At 39.5% G+C, this 16640-nt stretch overlaps 1 protein-coding gene across 5 annotated transcripts in view; it reads left to right on the top strand.

The window, feature by feature from the left end:
• Nucleotides 1–16639, top strand: part of KCNIP4 (potassium voltage-gated channel interacting protein 4) — a 1022425-nt gene extending 1005786 nt beyond the window's left edge. For all 5 annotated transcript variants that reach the window (XM_019743875.2, XM_019743874.2, XM_019743873.2 and 2 more), the window contains 4 exons: nt 9802–9909; nt 12389–12493; nt 13127–13189; nt 15158–16639. In XM_019743875.2, coding sequence (XP_019599434.2) covers nt 9802–9909; nt 12389–12493; nt 13127–13189; nt 15158–15205 — 324 coding nt within the window. In that variant the 3' untranslated portion in view covers nt 15206–16639. The remainder of the gene's footprint in view (nt 1–9801; nt 9910–12388; nt 12494–13126; nt 13190–15157) is intronic.
• Nucleotide 16640: the final 1 nt, after the last annotated feature.

Raw genomic sequence — 16640 nt, 5'->3', positions numbered from 1 at the left:
CCATCATCATATATTTGATCACCTTTACTCTCCCTCCTCATCCCTTACCCTTTGGTAACCACTGAACTATTGTCTATTACAATTTTAATACAGTTTTTTCCTTTCTTAAAATGTGTATACATTTTTTGGCACCCTTTGTGTGTTTGTGTGTGTGTGTGTGTGTGTGTGTGTGTGTGTATCATATGAGCTTTACTACAACTATATGGTAAGGTATGCATGAAAAAAATGAATGGAAATTTTCAATGCAAATAGATGATAGGATTATATGTGGTTGCAATTTTCTTCAGTACAGTTTTCTATATTGTATATAAATCAAGCATTATATTTATGTATATATTTCTTATGTTTGCATTTATGATTTTGTTTAAAATTGCATTAAATTTCAATGGCCTCTAGTGAAATCAAACCAAAGAACTTTCATCTAATTTAATTTAATGTGGCTGTAATCAGCTATAAAGACACTAAATTACCTAAATATACAGTATTGTGTATCAATCAAGGTAAGTACATTATCTCTTCTACATGATAAAATCAAGCTTCCAATCTTGGAAAATATACTTATTATTTTTCAGACATGTCGATAGCCTTTATTAGTTTCAAACAAATACAAACTTTATATAGTACCTGAAATTGTATCTTTCAAATACTTTAAATAGTAGCTCAATCACTATGGAGTTAAATGCCAAACAAGGGAATTCTACTATAGAAAATCAACAACCTTAAAAACGTTAATGAAAATATGTAAGCAAGTATAAAACTAGAAATACGCTAAACACATGTATGACTTTCCCAATCTGCCACTGCTTACCTAAGTTAAACTTTTTAACCTTTGGAGAGTCACTTAATGTTGTTTTCCCATCTGTAAACAGGACTACTTGTTGCAAAAATCCTCAAATGCGTGATTCTGAGCTATAGAGCTCTTTGAGTGGCATGTGGGGAGGCAGGAGGACTAAGGTTCCTGACAAAGGTTTGTAGTCAATAAAGCTCACTATTGAACAAAACTAGATTATCACACAGTCAAATTTCTGTGCCTTTTTCCTTCTTTTGCTTGATCATGGGAGAATGGAAACCAGACTTCAGTACTGATCTTCCCTTATCATTTGTATACATTAGGGAACAGATGTAACATGCTTTCACAGATCAAAGTAGGATAACTGTGCAAAGTGCTCTTGAGATTTTTTTAAGATCACAACTCCTGCTTGACAGACTTCAATTACCATTCAGAAAAACATGGAGCAAAAACCACGTGCGATACTTTGAGCTTCTCATTTTCTTTAGCACAAATAAGAAATCATTCCTGTTTTGAAATAAATGTTTATTGATATTATCCTGCAAGATGGTATAAGAGAGAGGGATGCTCAAGGTCCATAGTTATCTTTTAATGTAAGTGGTTGGAGGATATATAATATTCAAGAACATATGATTTAGATGACAACTTGCAAATCAAGACACTTTTGGTCACAAGTAATAGAAAATCATACATTAACAAAACAATATGATAATCTTATTGGCTCCTAGGAATAAAAAGTCCAGAGATAGGGTGGGCTACAACCTAAGAGTAGCCTCATGGTCACAAGGACATGCCAGCAGCTCCTGGGCTCCAGGCTTGATTGTTCCGGTTGAGCAGGGGAGAGACAGCATCTCTGTCCTTCCTACCACTCCTAGCAGGAGTCCTGAGTGTCACTCAGATATGGCCTGGCTGCAGTCCCAGGCCAACCACAGATCCAACTGCCTTGACCAAAGAGATAAACTGTGTTTCCTGACTTTACACAGGTCCTGGCTCCATCGCTAGAGCCAGCAAGGAAGTGCTGCCACAGAACTGGATGGAGCACCAAATGGAAATTAAGACCCTATTAATTAGGGAGGCAAACAACTGAAGTCCACACATGACTTTGAAAGTGCTTTCTTTAAACCTTTCATTGCTGCTCTGGTCTGTTGTGTTTGGTGGTGGGGCCCATGCCAGTGATGGTGCTTGTAGGCCGGTGCTTCTCAGTGCGATCCCAGGGCCAGCGGTACTATCAGCATCCCTTGGATCTTGTTAGAAATGTAAATTTTTTGTGCCTTTTGGCAAACTTCCGGTTTGTGCCTTTTGGCAGACTCAGGGGAATGTAATGTACAGCATGGTGACTATAGTTAATAATACTGTATTATATATTTGAAAAAATCATTCATAAAGCAATTAAAAATAAAAACCACTGCTTATTTTAAAAATTAAAAATAAAAAACCCCTCTCATTACAAAAAAAAAAAAAAAAAGAAAAAAAGAAAAAAAAGTAAATTCTGGCACGCCGCCCAGGCAATGAATCAGAAACTCTGGGGATGGGGCCCAGCAATTTGTGTTTTAGTAAACCCCGCAGGCGATTCTGTTGCAAGCTCAATTTTCAGAAGCGATGCCGTAAACATGTCTGCAAAGACCTTGTGTCCAGCATCACCCCACTTTCCACTAAGGACATATAATTATTCCTTTGTGATTTGAAGCAACAGATAAGGTTTATATTGATAACTATCAATCTCATCTGGCTTTTCAAATTTGCCAGCAGTTTTTCTCTTATAAGCTTACCTGTCCATGCTCTGCTGTGATTATTTTATACCTTCTTAAAAAGCTAAAGCTTATAGTATGCAAGTTGTATACTGCACAACTGCAAAGGGTGTCATTACCTACTAACTATAGTATGTTATATATTCCAGGTTTATATATGGACTGCAAGTTCTCGAGGACATGGCGGGAAAAAATTTTGAGGGCGTTCCACCTTCCCTTCATTTGCACAAGTCATTGTCTAGTGCAGGGGTGTCCAAACTTTTTTCAACGTTTTTCACCAAGGGCCATATGCGGTAAAATACACAAACAGCCAGCCCACTCACTCAAGGTGAAGTACGTATTGCCTCACCTGGTTTATTTAAGTAAATTAAACATATTTTTGGAATTTGCTGTGGGCCAATAAAAAATGGATTGCGGGCCGCAGTTGGCCCGCGGGCCACAGTTTGAACACCCCTGGTCTAGTGGCAGGTCTGTCTCTTATTCTCTGCTCAAACCTCCAATTCTTATCTTTTCTGCTCTGTCCTTCACTCCCAAGCAGATATCCATCAAAACTCTCAGATGGGAATGCACTCATCTTTCCACCTCTTCCCAGGTACTGGCATCTGTACCAAGTTCTCCTTCTTCCTTCCGTACCAGTTGAGGAAATGTACCTCCTCCCTTCACTGCTTGGACCATCCAGCTGCATTTGGATCCCTCCCACCTTCTCATATTTTCTTAACATAATAAAAGTATCATGCTCAAAGTAAAAACACTAGAGATAGTCTCATTAAATTCAGTAACAAAATTAGGATGTCTACTATTATTGTAATTATGTATTATTGTTCTGGAGGTATTATTCAATACAGTTAGAAAAAGAATGTGATTAAACATATTTTAAAAATTAGACAGAGGTAAAATTAACTCCATTTGCAGCAAATATGATTGCACACATGAAACACCCAGGAGATTCCATTGAAAAACTATCATATTTATTAGGAACACTCAGTTAGGTGGCAGCATACAAAATTATGGTACAGAAATCAAAAGCTTTCATACATATTGCACAAAATTTAGAACATGTAATAGAAGAAGATCCCTCATTTACAACAGCAACAGAAGGACTAAAATATCTAGACATAATTATGACTAAGAAATGTGAAAGAACCTTTTGGAAGAAACAAAAAGAGCATCTCAGGAGCATCAGTCCATGCCTTATGCTCCCTCTCTCTCACACGCACAACTTTTAGTATTTTCCTTTCTTTAGACTCTTCACTCCAGTTAAAGAACTAAAATAATATTTTTTTAATCATTTTTTATTTTAAATTATTTTAAGTATTGAAAGTGCTCATCTTCGGAGACCACTCCTGGGATCCCGCCGTATACCTCTTCACCTAGAGCCCTTTCCCTCGATCTATACCCACAGCCAAGACTGGTGGGTTTTCTATGCCCAGTTCCCATCACTCCTCTCCCTCTGCACCACCGAAACGTCTCCCATCAGTCACTGGCGACCTCCATGTTGCTGATCCAATGAGCACTTTTCAGTCTTGTGTCAGCGTGAAAATCCCTTCCTAGTGAAATTCTCTCTTCTTGACATCTCTGACTTCTTTAGCAACTTCTTTTCAAGACCCTTTGCCAATTTCTCCTCTCCTGTCTTCCTACTAAATACTGGAATTCTTTGTGGCCTTGAGTCCTCTTTTTTTCTTACTCTATATTTCACCCTGAATAAAGATAGGAAGCAAAATAGTTCTCCAGTTGTCACAGTACCATCTGTTGGAGAGACTATTCTTTCTCCATTGCCTGGTTTTGGTACAGTGTTGGAAATCAATGCCCGTGGAATTTGTGTTTATTTATGGATTTTTAATTGTATTGCATTGGTCTAGATATCTCTCCTTATGCCAGTGACACACTGTACTGTAGCTTTGTAGTGAGTTTTGAAATTGGAAAGTTTGAGTTCTCCAACTTTATTTTTCTTTTTCAATATTGTTCTGGCTGTTTTGAGCTCCTTGCAATTCCATATGAACTTGAAGATCAGCTTTTCCATTTCTGCAAGAAAGGTCAATGGTCGTTCTTGATAAATTTTTTTAATAAAATGGGAATTATATATTTTCTTAACATAATAAAAGTATCATGCTCAAAGTAAAAACACTAGAAATAGTCTCATTAAATTCAGTAACAAAATTAGGATGTCTACTATTATTGTAATTATGTAATATTGTTCTGGAGGTATTATTCAATACAGTTAGAAAAATAATGTAATTAAAGTATTTTAAAAATTAGAAAGAGGTAAAATTAACTCCATTTGCAGCAAATATGATTGCACACATTAAACACCCAGGAGATTCCATTGAAAAACTATCATATTTATTAGGAACACTCAGTTAGGTGGCAGCATACAAAATTATTGTACAGAAATCAATAGCTTTCATACATATTGCACAAAATTTAGAATATGTAATAGAAGAAGATCCCTCATTTACAACAGCAACAGAAGGACTGAAGTATCTAGACGTAATTATGACTAAGAAATGTGAAAGACAGTTTGAGTCGCTGCTGTAGCTTGAAGGGTAGGCGGCCTAAGGGCGGCGTGTGGTGAGGGGGCGCTGGCACTGTGGGCTTGGTAGGCTGCGGGGGCCGAGGGCGGCGGGCGGTCACGACCTGCATCTGTCTGGTTGCGAAGAGCCCAAGTCCAGCTCTGACTCCTGTTGCGTTCCCATACCGGACTCAAAGATTTGAGTATCTGAAAATTCATGTTTGATGAGACCTAACTCAGTAGACTGCATCATAAATTAGAGCATTAAAAAGAAAATCCTGAGTGTCGTCATAGGAATGGCGGCAGCCGGGAACACTTTTTGAGTTCTCCTCCGGATCTTATCAGAACGGGACATTTATAACCCATCAAAGGACTCTCTGCTCATCACACAAACAGCTAAGAGTCTCATGCAAGGATTACTTGCAGGTGGGGAAAATTGGGCGAGCGGGGGAAGAGGGAAAGGAGCAGAGTGGAGACGCGGCCGGCATCTGGGGCGGTGGAATCCCGGCTGACATCCGCAGCTGCAGAGACGCAGGGGATCCCAGGACGGAACAGAGAACACAAAAGCCAGGAGGTGGGCATTTTCCCTGTGTCCCACAGCTGATCTCTCACACCGAGGGGGCAGCATATCCAGCATTTGAGGCAATAACCTCAGCTGATACCTCCAGTTAAGCCCTAGGACGGACAAAGGACACAAACTCCATACCTGGGCCCCTCCACCCTCTCCACCCCCCTTCCAATCCAACCCTCGCCCTTCCAGAGACTTCAACTGACCCCTGAACTGAGGAGTGGTGTCAGATTGCAGAGGAGTCTTGGTGCTCGGGCTCTGGGAAGACTGGCGGGCAGCTCTGGCCCATGGAGGAGGCCGGGAGGAGTATGGTTTTTGCTGGGCTAGGAGAGAAGAGACTCCTCCACTCCCAGCCACCACCTTTTCTGGCCTGCGGGAAGAGTGTGACACAGCTGGGCTGAGACAGAGAAGACCCCTCCATCCCCAGCCCCTACCCTTTCTGGCCTGCCTAGGGCAGGGCAATTACAACTGCAGAGGCACTCCCAGGGATCAGCAGTAGGCGGCAGACACAGCTCTCGGCTTTCAGCAGCTCAGAAATCTCCCACCCGCCACACACACACACACACAGAAGAAGTGCCCTAAGACTCAGGAGAACTGGACACAGGGCTCGTGGTGCTACTCTCAGTGTGCATATGTGCAGGCAAGGGCAGAAACTGCACTGGTTTTGTAAAAACTACCATCCAGACCCCTCAGCCCCATGCATCTAAATCTGCAGTCCCAACGTCACTCTAGGCACCAGGTAACTGGCTCTGCCTGCACAATACGCAGGGGACTCTTTGGTAGAGCAGAGGACAACCTGGAGATTACTTGGTGGCCTTAAGCCAAGACTGGCGCTGCTTTTTGTTTTGTTTTGTTTTGTCTTTATATCTTTGATATCTTTGCCTCTGTTGAGTGGGGGTTGTCGGTTGTTTTTACATGTGAATGTATTTGATTTTTTCTTTGTTGTTGTTGTTGTTGTTGTGCTTGGTGATTTGCTTTGTTCTGAAATTGCCCTAAACCAGGGCCCAGCTTAAGAGGCACAAGATTCAACATACCCAGTGGCCGACTCCAGACCAAACCAGAGTACAACTGGGTTTGACCTACAAGTGACACACCCAGAGGGAATTCTCTACAGGCACAAGAGCCCATAGAGGCCAAACCACATCTAAGCGGTCAACTCTCACGCAACAGAACACCCTGCGGTGGGCAGAGTCCAGAAACAAATCCATGCCTATATGGCCATTTAATCTACAACAATGGAAGCAAGAATGTACGGTGGGGTAAAGATAGTCTTTTTAATAAATGGTGCTGGGAAACCTGCAACAGACAGACACATGCAAAAAAATGAAGCTGGACCACCTCCTTACACCATATACAAAAATAAATTCAAAATGGCTTAAAGACTTAAATGTATGATCTAAAACCATAAAATTCCTAGAAGAAAATATAGGAAGAAACTTCACAGACATTACCCGGAGTAAGATTTTTACTGATATATCCCCTCGCACAAGGGAAGTAAGAGAAAAAATAAACATGTGGGATTACATCAAACTAAAAAGTTTTTTCACAGCAAAGGAAACCATCAATAAAACAAAAAGAGATCCTACTGAATGGGAAAAGATATTTGCCAATGATTTATCTGATAAGAGGTTAATATCACAAATTTATAAAAAACTCACTCAACTCAACTCCAAAAAAATAAGCAACCCAATTAAAAATGGGCAGAGGACATGAAAAGACATTTTTCTAAAAAGGACATACAGATGGCAAACAGACATATGAAGAAATGCTCACCTCACTAACCATCAGAGAAATGCAAATAAAAACCACAATGAGATACCACCTCACCCCAGTCAAAATGGCTACCATCCATAAATCAACGAACGAAAAGTGCTGGCGCGGATGTGGAGAAAAGGGAACCCTTGTGCACTGTTGGTGGGATTGCAGATTGGTGCAGCCACTATGGAAAACAGTATGGAGGTATCTCAAAAATCTGAAAATGGAACTACCTTGTGATCCAGCAATCCCACTCCTAGGTATCTATCCGGAGAAATCCAAAACTCCAATTCAAAAATCTTTATGCACTCCTATGTTTATTGCAGCACTATACACAATAGCCAAGACATGGAAACAACCAAAATGCCCATCGGTAGATGACTGGATTAAGAAACTGTGGTACATTTATAAAATGGAGTATTACGCAGCCATAAAGAAGAAAGAAATCTTACCATTTGTAACAACATGGATGGACCTAGAGAACATTATGTTAAGTGAAATAAGTCAGACAGAGAAAGACAAATACCATATGATCTCACTTATATGCGGAATCCAAAGAAAAGAATAAGTGAATGAACTAATCAGAAACAGTTTTGGAGACAGAGGAAAAACTGAGGGTTGCTAAATGGGCGCGGGGGTGGGGATAAGGGGGAAGGTGAGGGGTTTAGAAAATAGTCGGTAACCACAAGATGGCCACGGGGTTTTGGGAATTAATTTGAGGAACGTAATTAATGGTGTGGGGATTTTGTGGGGTATCCGATGGACGCGTATCCCATTTGGGAGACCACCTCAGGGGTGATGTGGATGCCTGGTCTCTGCACTGTACACCTGAGGCTGAACAGTGATGAATGCCGTCTATAATTTTATATATGTATATATGTGTGTGTGTATGGTTGCAGGAAGCAGAGTGCAGCGTTGGGAGTGGAGACAGTGGAAATGTGGTGGCTCTGTGCGATGTCAGGGCGATGGTGGATGGGGGGAGGGGGGTTCACGCAGTGTGAGGGATATGGATGATGGACATCTGAGTATTGCTTTGTCTTGTGCACCTGAAACTAATAAAATTAAAAAAAAAAATAAAAAAAAATCCTGATATATAAAAAAAAAAAGAAATGTGAAAGAGCATTTTGGAAGAAACAAAAAGATCCAGAACATACTAGAATTTTGGCACATTGAAAAACAGCCCATTAGGATGTCCACATCCTAATTCCTGAAACTTCGGGCTATGTTACCTTACAGGGTAAAAAGGTTTGCAGGTGTGATTAAGGTTCTTGAGATGGGGAGGTCATCCTGGATTATCTGGATAGACCGACTGTGATTACAAGGATCTTTATAAGAAGGAGGCAGGAAGATCAGAGGAAAAAAGAGGAAAACTGACTACAGGAGCAGAGGTGGGAGTGATATGCTTTAAAGATGGAGGAAGGGGCCACAAGCCAAGCAATGCAGGTGGCCTCTAAAAGCTGGAAAAGGCAAGGCAGCATATTCTCTCTTTAGAGGTCCTGGAGGGAGCGTAGCTCAGCCTCCATCTTGATTTCAGCCCAGTGAAACCCAGTTTAGATTTCTGACCTCTGGAACTGCAAGATAATGAACATGTATTATTTTAAACCTCTAAGTGTGTGGTCATTTCTTACAACAGCGATAGGAAACCAATGTGCTCAGTCACGAAAATGACTTGGACAAGGGAAAAATCTACAATCTTCAGCAGGAAGACTCATCCACAAGCAGTTGTCAACTCTGCCAAAGTCGATCTGTAAATTTACCTCAAACCTTATATACACCCCCAACTGTAAGAAGTAGATGCTACAGTTTCCATTGTACAGATATGAAAATCGAGGCAAATGGATGTTAAGTTGTCTGAGGACACAAAGCTATCAGGTGACACAGATGGAGTTTGAATTCAGACAGTCTGGCTTATCTCTATGCTCTTAAGCGCTGCTCATGTGCACGTGGTAACTCGATTTCTAAGTAAAGATTACAGTTGGCCCATATCTTAAGGACAGCCCACGTGTCTTGGCAACTGATCTTTTTCATAGAAAGTGTGTTATGTACATGTTTGTATTTTTAAAAATACAGTGTTCTTAGATTCTTTTTAGTAAAAGAATTGTGTGCATGTGTGGAAAGCCATTACCACTTACAGCATGCATCTTGCTGTTTGTGGGTGTCTGTTCTGATACCATTTCCAATTCCAAAATGGACTTACGTCCCAGTTTCCAACTAGAAGATGAGAATGTTAAAGCAAATGAGTGGTTTATGCTCACAAAGAACTCTGAGAAACAGATGACCAAGAGCATATTGATTGTTTTGCTAAATAAATGGTTCAAAATCCAGAGGGTTGTAGCTTTTGCTTCCATCATTTGAGGGAGAATTTTTGTCAGAGTTTGTGTTTTACTTTTTTAGTAATAACATACCAAATTGTATTTTTCTTTCTTTCTAGGATTTCATCAAGGGTCTTTCCATTTTGCTCCGGGGGACAGTACAAGAAAAACTCAACTGGGCATTTAATTTGTATGACATCAATAAAGATGGCTATATCACTAAAGAAGTAAGAAACACCTTACCAATGCAGCTATCATTCTGGCCATTTTAGTTTTTTAACGTCAAAATGTTAAACAGTTGTAATTATTAATTTGAAAATCACCTTTTCAGGAAATCTAAAATATTTTTTTTATTTTTTGGTCATTCAAGAATATATATATATTTTTTTAATTTATTGGGGTGACAATTGTTAGTGAAATTACATAGATTTCAGGTGCACAATTCTGTATTACATCATCTATAAATCCCATTGTGTGCTCACCACCGAATCAGTTGTCCTTCCATCACCATATATTTGATCCCCTTTACCCTCATCTCCCACCCCCCAACCCCCTAACCCTCTGGTAACCACTATTGTCTGTGTCTATGAGTTTTTGTTTCTCATTTGTTTGTCTTGCTCTTTTGTTGTTTTTGGTTTATATACCACATATCAGTGAAATCACATGGTTCTCTGCTTTTTCTGTCTGACTTATTTCGCTTAGCATCATACTCTCAAGATCCATCCATGTTGTCACAAATGTTCTTATATCATCTTTTCTTACTGCCGAATAGTATTCCATTGTGTATATATACCACAACTTCTTTATCCATTCATCTATAGAAGGACATTTTGGTTGTTTCCATGTCTTGGCCACTGTAAACAAAGCTGCAATGAACATTGGAGCACACGTGTCTTTATGTATAAATGTTTTCAGATTTTTTGGGTAGATACCCAGGAAGGAAATCTAAAATATTTATGTGGTGGTGTGAAAATATTTTAATAAAAAAATCTGGAATGGATAGGAATAATTTATAGTGAATCTGCAAAGTAAATATAAAATACATAAGGATTATTCCCTTGTTTTCTAATGGTATTTTAGTAATGCTATAAATGGAATAAAGACTGTGGTTGGAATCAGATAGGGAGAACATATATCCATACTTGGCCTGTGATCTTCCCCCCGCCATATAATGTGATCCATATGGAAACAGAACTTTAACATCATATAGATTATGCACTGATCTGTATTGTCTGGAAAATGACCTGATGGAATGCTAGGTTCCCCCAAACCCTTCCAGGCAAGCTATCTGAGAAAGAAGGCCCACAGATCAAATTAAGATGCTCACATCAGTTTATTAAACCAATGTAAAACACAACGAAAAGCAAAGGAAAAGGGATGAAGTTAACCATTTTAGGAAAGGGTGCAAGTGAGGTTGAAGGACATCACGTGAATCCTGGGAGGTCTCAGTATTCTTATGTCCTGTCTTCCTCTCTGCCTCACTAGCTTTTCCCAGAGGTGAGTTTTGAGCACGAGTGTCCTCAAACAAAAGGTACCCTGGGCCAATGACATGAACTTGCTTAATTGGAGACTAAAAGACAAGTCCACGTGACCACAACGATAGCATGACAATTAGCCGGATCAATGGCCAGGGGTTTTATTTGTATTTCTTGAGCAAAGGGCATATGGAGCCAGACCTATTGGTGGCTAAATTAGGATCTCATGAATATTAAGTGTTCATGTTTATAGAGACTATCCTGAATAGTGTCTCTTGTGTATTTGCTATACAATTAGCATTTCATACTCATATGCTTCAGGAATATTAGGTATCTCTTGGTCCTTCAATCCCTTTCTATTTCTGTTTAACACAAATATGCTTTTCTTACTGTTTATACCTAGTACACCTCATGAATTTTGTGTATAGCAAAGGATCTTTTTGCTACTTATCTAAACTCAAAATATCTTAAAAGATTTCACCTATAACTTATAAACTACAAACTAGTTTATTATTCATAGTAGAGTTGAGTGCTCTCAAAAGTAAATGTATATTACATCTGTATTATCAACTTAATTCAGAGACTTATGTGGAAACTTCAATAGGAAAGAAACAAATGTGAAACAATAAATCTGAATGTCTAAATACTTCGATGTTATTTTTACTTAGATTGAAAATGACAAAAGCTAGATTTTGTTGACATAAAAAAGAACGAAATTTTAAGGTGTTTACCAGAGTCATAACATTTTGACTAATCTACATGTGTGACTTTTCAGTTAAAGTCATAGTAGGTAAAAAACAATGAAAATCATAATGAGCTTTGACATTTATCAGTTAGTTTTAGCATAATGTTCATGCTGTGATGTTATTCTCAGTAAATAGAAATTGATAATCAACATGTACAATGCACAATAACTCAATGAGACAAAGATAGTTTGTGAAATCTATGGAAATTCAAACATTAAACCAGAATGTGCCTTTCTGATTATGTTAAATATGTGGGAATTGACTTCATTCTGAAACAAAGATCAGGAATGATTCTTCCATTTTGATTCTGCTGCTTTTCAAGAACAAAGTGATTGAATTTTCCTCAGGAAAAAGCAAAAGGCTTTTAATGAAGAAGCAAGGAACAATTAGAAATTCAAAATTGAGTAGGAATGAAGTGTCAGTTTCTCAAAGTGGTTTCTCCACACATTGCATGCAGCCTCATGTGAGTGTTTTTGACTTTTCAGGAAATGCTCGACATAATGAAAGCGATATACGACATGATGGGCAAATGCACATACCCTGTCCTCAAAGAAGACGCTCCCAGACAACACGTGGAAACGTTTTTCCAGGTAGGAATGCAAACAGAAGTCAGAGAGACAATGGAATGAAGAGGAAATCTCCTGATGTTTGCAAAGTCTCATCACGATTCCAAAGAATGAAAAGGAAAATAATTTTTCCTGAAAGAGGCAAAACCATAGCATAGGCACCATCCTACCAATTTAATAATTTTGGTTTTGAATTGATAATACTGATAACTACATGTATTGAACATTCATAATACCCTACATAGAACACTAAGCAATTGCCATGTTTTACATGGTTTTGTTTGCTTGCATTCAATTCTCACAAGAATCCCCCGAGGTTAGATTTGCAAATCCTTATTAGCCCCATTTTACAGATGAGAATACCAAGGCTCTGAAAGTTGCCGCAAATTGCCTGAGTTCCGGCTTAGCTAGAGGGCAGGACTGCACCTAGGTGGGTGACTCCAGATCTTCATCATATTCTATTGCAAAGGGAAGAGCCTAAAAGGAGTCAGCCATATATGCTCTGATCACGAAGAAATTACTAGTCGTGCTCTGAAGCAGCTCCTCCCATTACACAAGCAGTAGGCTTTCTCTGCATCGACTTCAACTCATTGGGTTCGGGTACGCAGGTATCAAGAGATAAGTCTGAATAAAGTTTTGTATTTTCTTCTTGAACAGAAAATGGACAAAAATAAAGATGGAGTCGTTACTATAGATGAGTTCATCGAAAGTTGCCAAAAAGTGAGTAATGACGCTAAACCATCCCTTTTGCTTTCATCACAGCCAGACTGAGTCTTGCCAGCGAGCCACCATGAAGTGAGCAAAACAGGAAGATCATATGGCTAAGTTGACCACTTTTACACAGCCTATAAGCCCACTGCTCTGAAAACAATCACCATACACTCAGTTGATCAGCATTTGTAGAGTGCCTACAGGCTATGTAGGAAGCTCTGGAGACACGAAAGTTGCCCATGGGACTGTGTTTTTGTTCCCTAAATCCTTAGAGAATATTCATCATTTAGGATAAAATGTGAGAATTAAATTGCTCTTTACTTAAGACTTACTTAGCCTATAACATGTGTATCGTCCATCATATCTGCATAGATTTAAAATTCTGGTACAACCAAGTATGCATCACAGGCCAAGCTTATAGCCAGTTTCTAAGAGAAACAATTGTTTTAATGTGTTTGGACAAGAATGACTTTTTGGCTGAAGCAATTAATTGTCTTCAGTCACAAAAACTAAAGAGCAGAAAATTCTCTCTGAGAAACTGGGTAATTTTCTGCCATCTGGTGGGAGACCAGTTTTAGCTTACCTAGATTTGATTTGATGTTTTGGCAGAACCAGTTAAGAATTTTTAAAAAATTGAGACAAAGAAGATCGCTGGTGTTTTAGCTGTTCTCTTTCTTTTCATATGGATATACATTCCTTTTCTTGATGGCCTACTTTTTTCTAAACTCAGATCCCGCCTCCCTCCCCTCCCCCCTTGCTTTTTTTCCCTTCCCCCCCCCCACCCCAGACACAATCCTGTTCAAGCTGTTGTTTCTCTGTCAGTCTAGTTGTGTAGAAGCCAGCTCCCTGGCCCATGCTGGTGTTATGAGCCTTGCACTCCCCCCGGTCGCTAGTAGTTGGCCACTCACAGCAGCTCTTGCTGGCTGCCTGCCACTCATGACACACAGTAGCCCAGGGCAGCCAACACCAGCCCCGTTCCAGGGAAGGCTGTTGTTCACAATCTTAGCTGTAGAGGGCGCAGCTCATTGGCCCATGTGGGAATTGAACTGGTGACCTCGGCGTTAGGAGCTCAGCGCTCCAACCACCTGAGCCACCGGGTTGGCCCTAAACTCAGATTTCGATCTGGTGATCTTTGAGGGAATGAACTTGGTGACATGAACCTGCGTTAATGGTGATGTTATTACTTGGCTTCTAGGAGTATAAAAAGCTCACTGAGTGGCACTCACAAGCTCCAGGTGCCCCTATAATGCCCAGTCTGTTCCCTTCCTGTTTCTGAGGAATATGCTAAACTGAACGCAGCCCTGGCAATGGTTTTTCCCAAACAATTCTTGCTCTGGCATTGAGGAACCATTCATTTTTAAAGGCCACACAGCTTTAGTTCCAGCATATCCAGAAAGAGGTGTAATTACCGCAAACATGTCCCAAAGCCTCAACCTCCAATCTTCAGGAACCTGTTGGCTCTTAGCTCATATACAAACCCTGTTTTCTTTTACCCTCTTCGCCTCTCAAGTTTCCATTCTGGCATTCTGATTTGAGAAATATCCTCTATTAACACCAAGTACGATTTACATGAAGCGTTTAAAGCCTGGTAGTCTTAAAAAAACATAAAACGGGCTCCGCATGGTTGTGTGTGTAACATGGACAGAATGCCGCGTACATCTGCAAACAGTATTTGAGCTGTTGGCACAGGGGGTTGGTTGGTGGGGAAAGGCAGTACTTAGAGGCAAAACGGTGTGCAGCAGGCTCCTGAATGATGTCATTTCATTCAATGTCATTCATTCAACATCATTTCATTATGTTGATAAGATACCATAGGAACTTAACTCTTGTTTCTACCAATTAGCTTATGGTGAAATTGGTTTCATTATACATCATTTCGCTTAAAAGCACAGAACCAACTGACAACTTAAAGTGAGGGTTTACTGTACTTTCCCCTGCGGACATGCTGAATTTAATCCCACTGTTTCTCCCTTACAGGATGAAAACATAATGCGCTCCATGCAGCTCTTTGAAAATGTGATTTAACTTGGTGAATGTGTCCTCAATCAAACAGACAAATGTGAACTATTCTACCACACTTAAAGTTGGAGCTACCACTTTTAGCATAGATTGCTCAGCTTTTACACTGAGGCATATTATGCAAACTAGCTTTGTTTTAATAAGAAGCAATCCCCAACAGATTTGAGTTTTCCAGTTATAAATTTGCATCCTTTTCATAATACCACTGAGTTCACGGGATGGTCTAAGTCATTTCACACCCTGTGAATATTCAAACCTAATAGAACCTGATAGTTTTATTGATTCTTTAGCCATGGGATTATCGATGCTTTCACATTAACAGTGATTTTAAAATGTTTCTTTTGCTACTCATTTGTATGTATTGAGCCCCAGGATTTTAAATAGTTTTCTAAAATATTGGCATCTGCATTTAATTTCTGGAAATTAATTTTCATGTTTGTATGCTGTAATTCCATTTATATACTTTAAGTAAACAAGATTACCACAATTTAAGAAAACAAACACATAGTCCCAGGTTCTATGGATTTGCTGCCTGTTAAAGACATTTACTTATCTGGCAATTTTTTTAAATATGAAAAAAATTAGTTTATCACCAGCTGTCAGCATATGCCTAACAAAGCTTATTTAATAAGCATTTAATTTTTCATAAATACACATTACAGCCAAGGCCTACACGATGTATGTAATTTTGGATTTGTTCAATCCTATAGGTTGACTGTTTTCTATTGTGTCACTAAGTGGAAATCCAAGAAGGTGTGAAACGAAGTGAGGGTGTTTTTAGGCTCACGCAAAGGGTAAGGGGACCTGCCTTCCAGTACTGGTAACGCTGAACAAGAAGTAATTTTGACCAGCATGGAAGGCCTCGTCCATTTCTTCCCCAACTCCCTCACTGCACCTTTATCTACCTACCATTCAGGGACAAGGAAACCTTGATGACCCCAATGCCCACTGGGAACAAACAGCAAGCAGGACTCACTCTGAAAGCACCAGTGATTCCATTATCCTGAGAAGTCTTAATACCAAAATCTAGTAGAAAATAAACATAAATGCTGAGCAACTCATCTGGACTGTATTATGACTTAGCTTATCCTAAAACTCCAATAACTCAGATCCTTTTTAATGCTTTTAAGCCAAAATTGTAAATTTGCCACATTACCGAAGATACACACACCGTCCTTGTTTTGCAGAAATATCACAAGACTAAGAGGCTACATATAGTAGGAAGAAACCTGCAACTGTCTTTGCAACAATAAATCAGGTATCTATTCTGGTGTAGAGATAGGATGTTGAAAGCTGCCCTGCTATCACCAGTGTAGAAATTAAGAGTAGTACAATACATGTACACTGAAATTTGCCATCGCGTGTTTGTGTAAACTCAACGTGCACATTTTGTATTTCAAAAAGAAAAAAATAAAAGCAAATAAAATGTTTATAACTGTAC

The sequence above is a fragment of the Rhinolophus sinicus genome, linkage group LG02, assembly GCF_036562045.2.
Source record: "Rhinolophus sinicus isolate RSC01 linkage group LG02, ASM3656204v1, whole genome shotgun sequence".
In the NCBI taxonomy this organism is placed as follows: domain Eukaryota; kingdom Metazoa; phylum Chordata; class Mammalia; order Chiroptera; family Rhinolophidae; genus Rhinolophus; species Rhinolophus sinicus.
The sequence above is the reverse complement of the archived record's forward strand: the minus strand, read 5'-3'. Positions and strand labels throughout refer to the sequence as shown.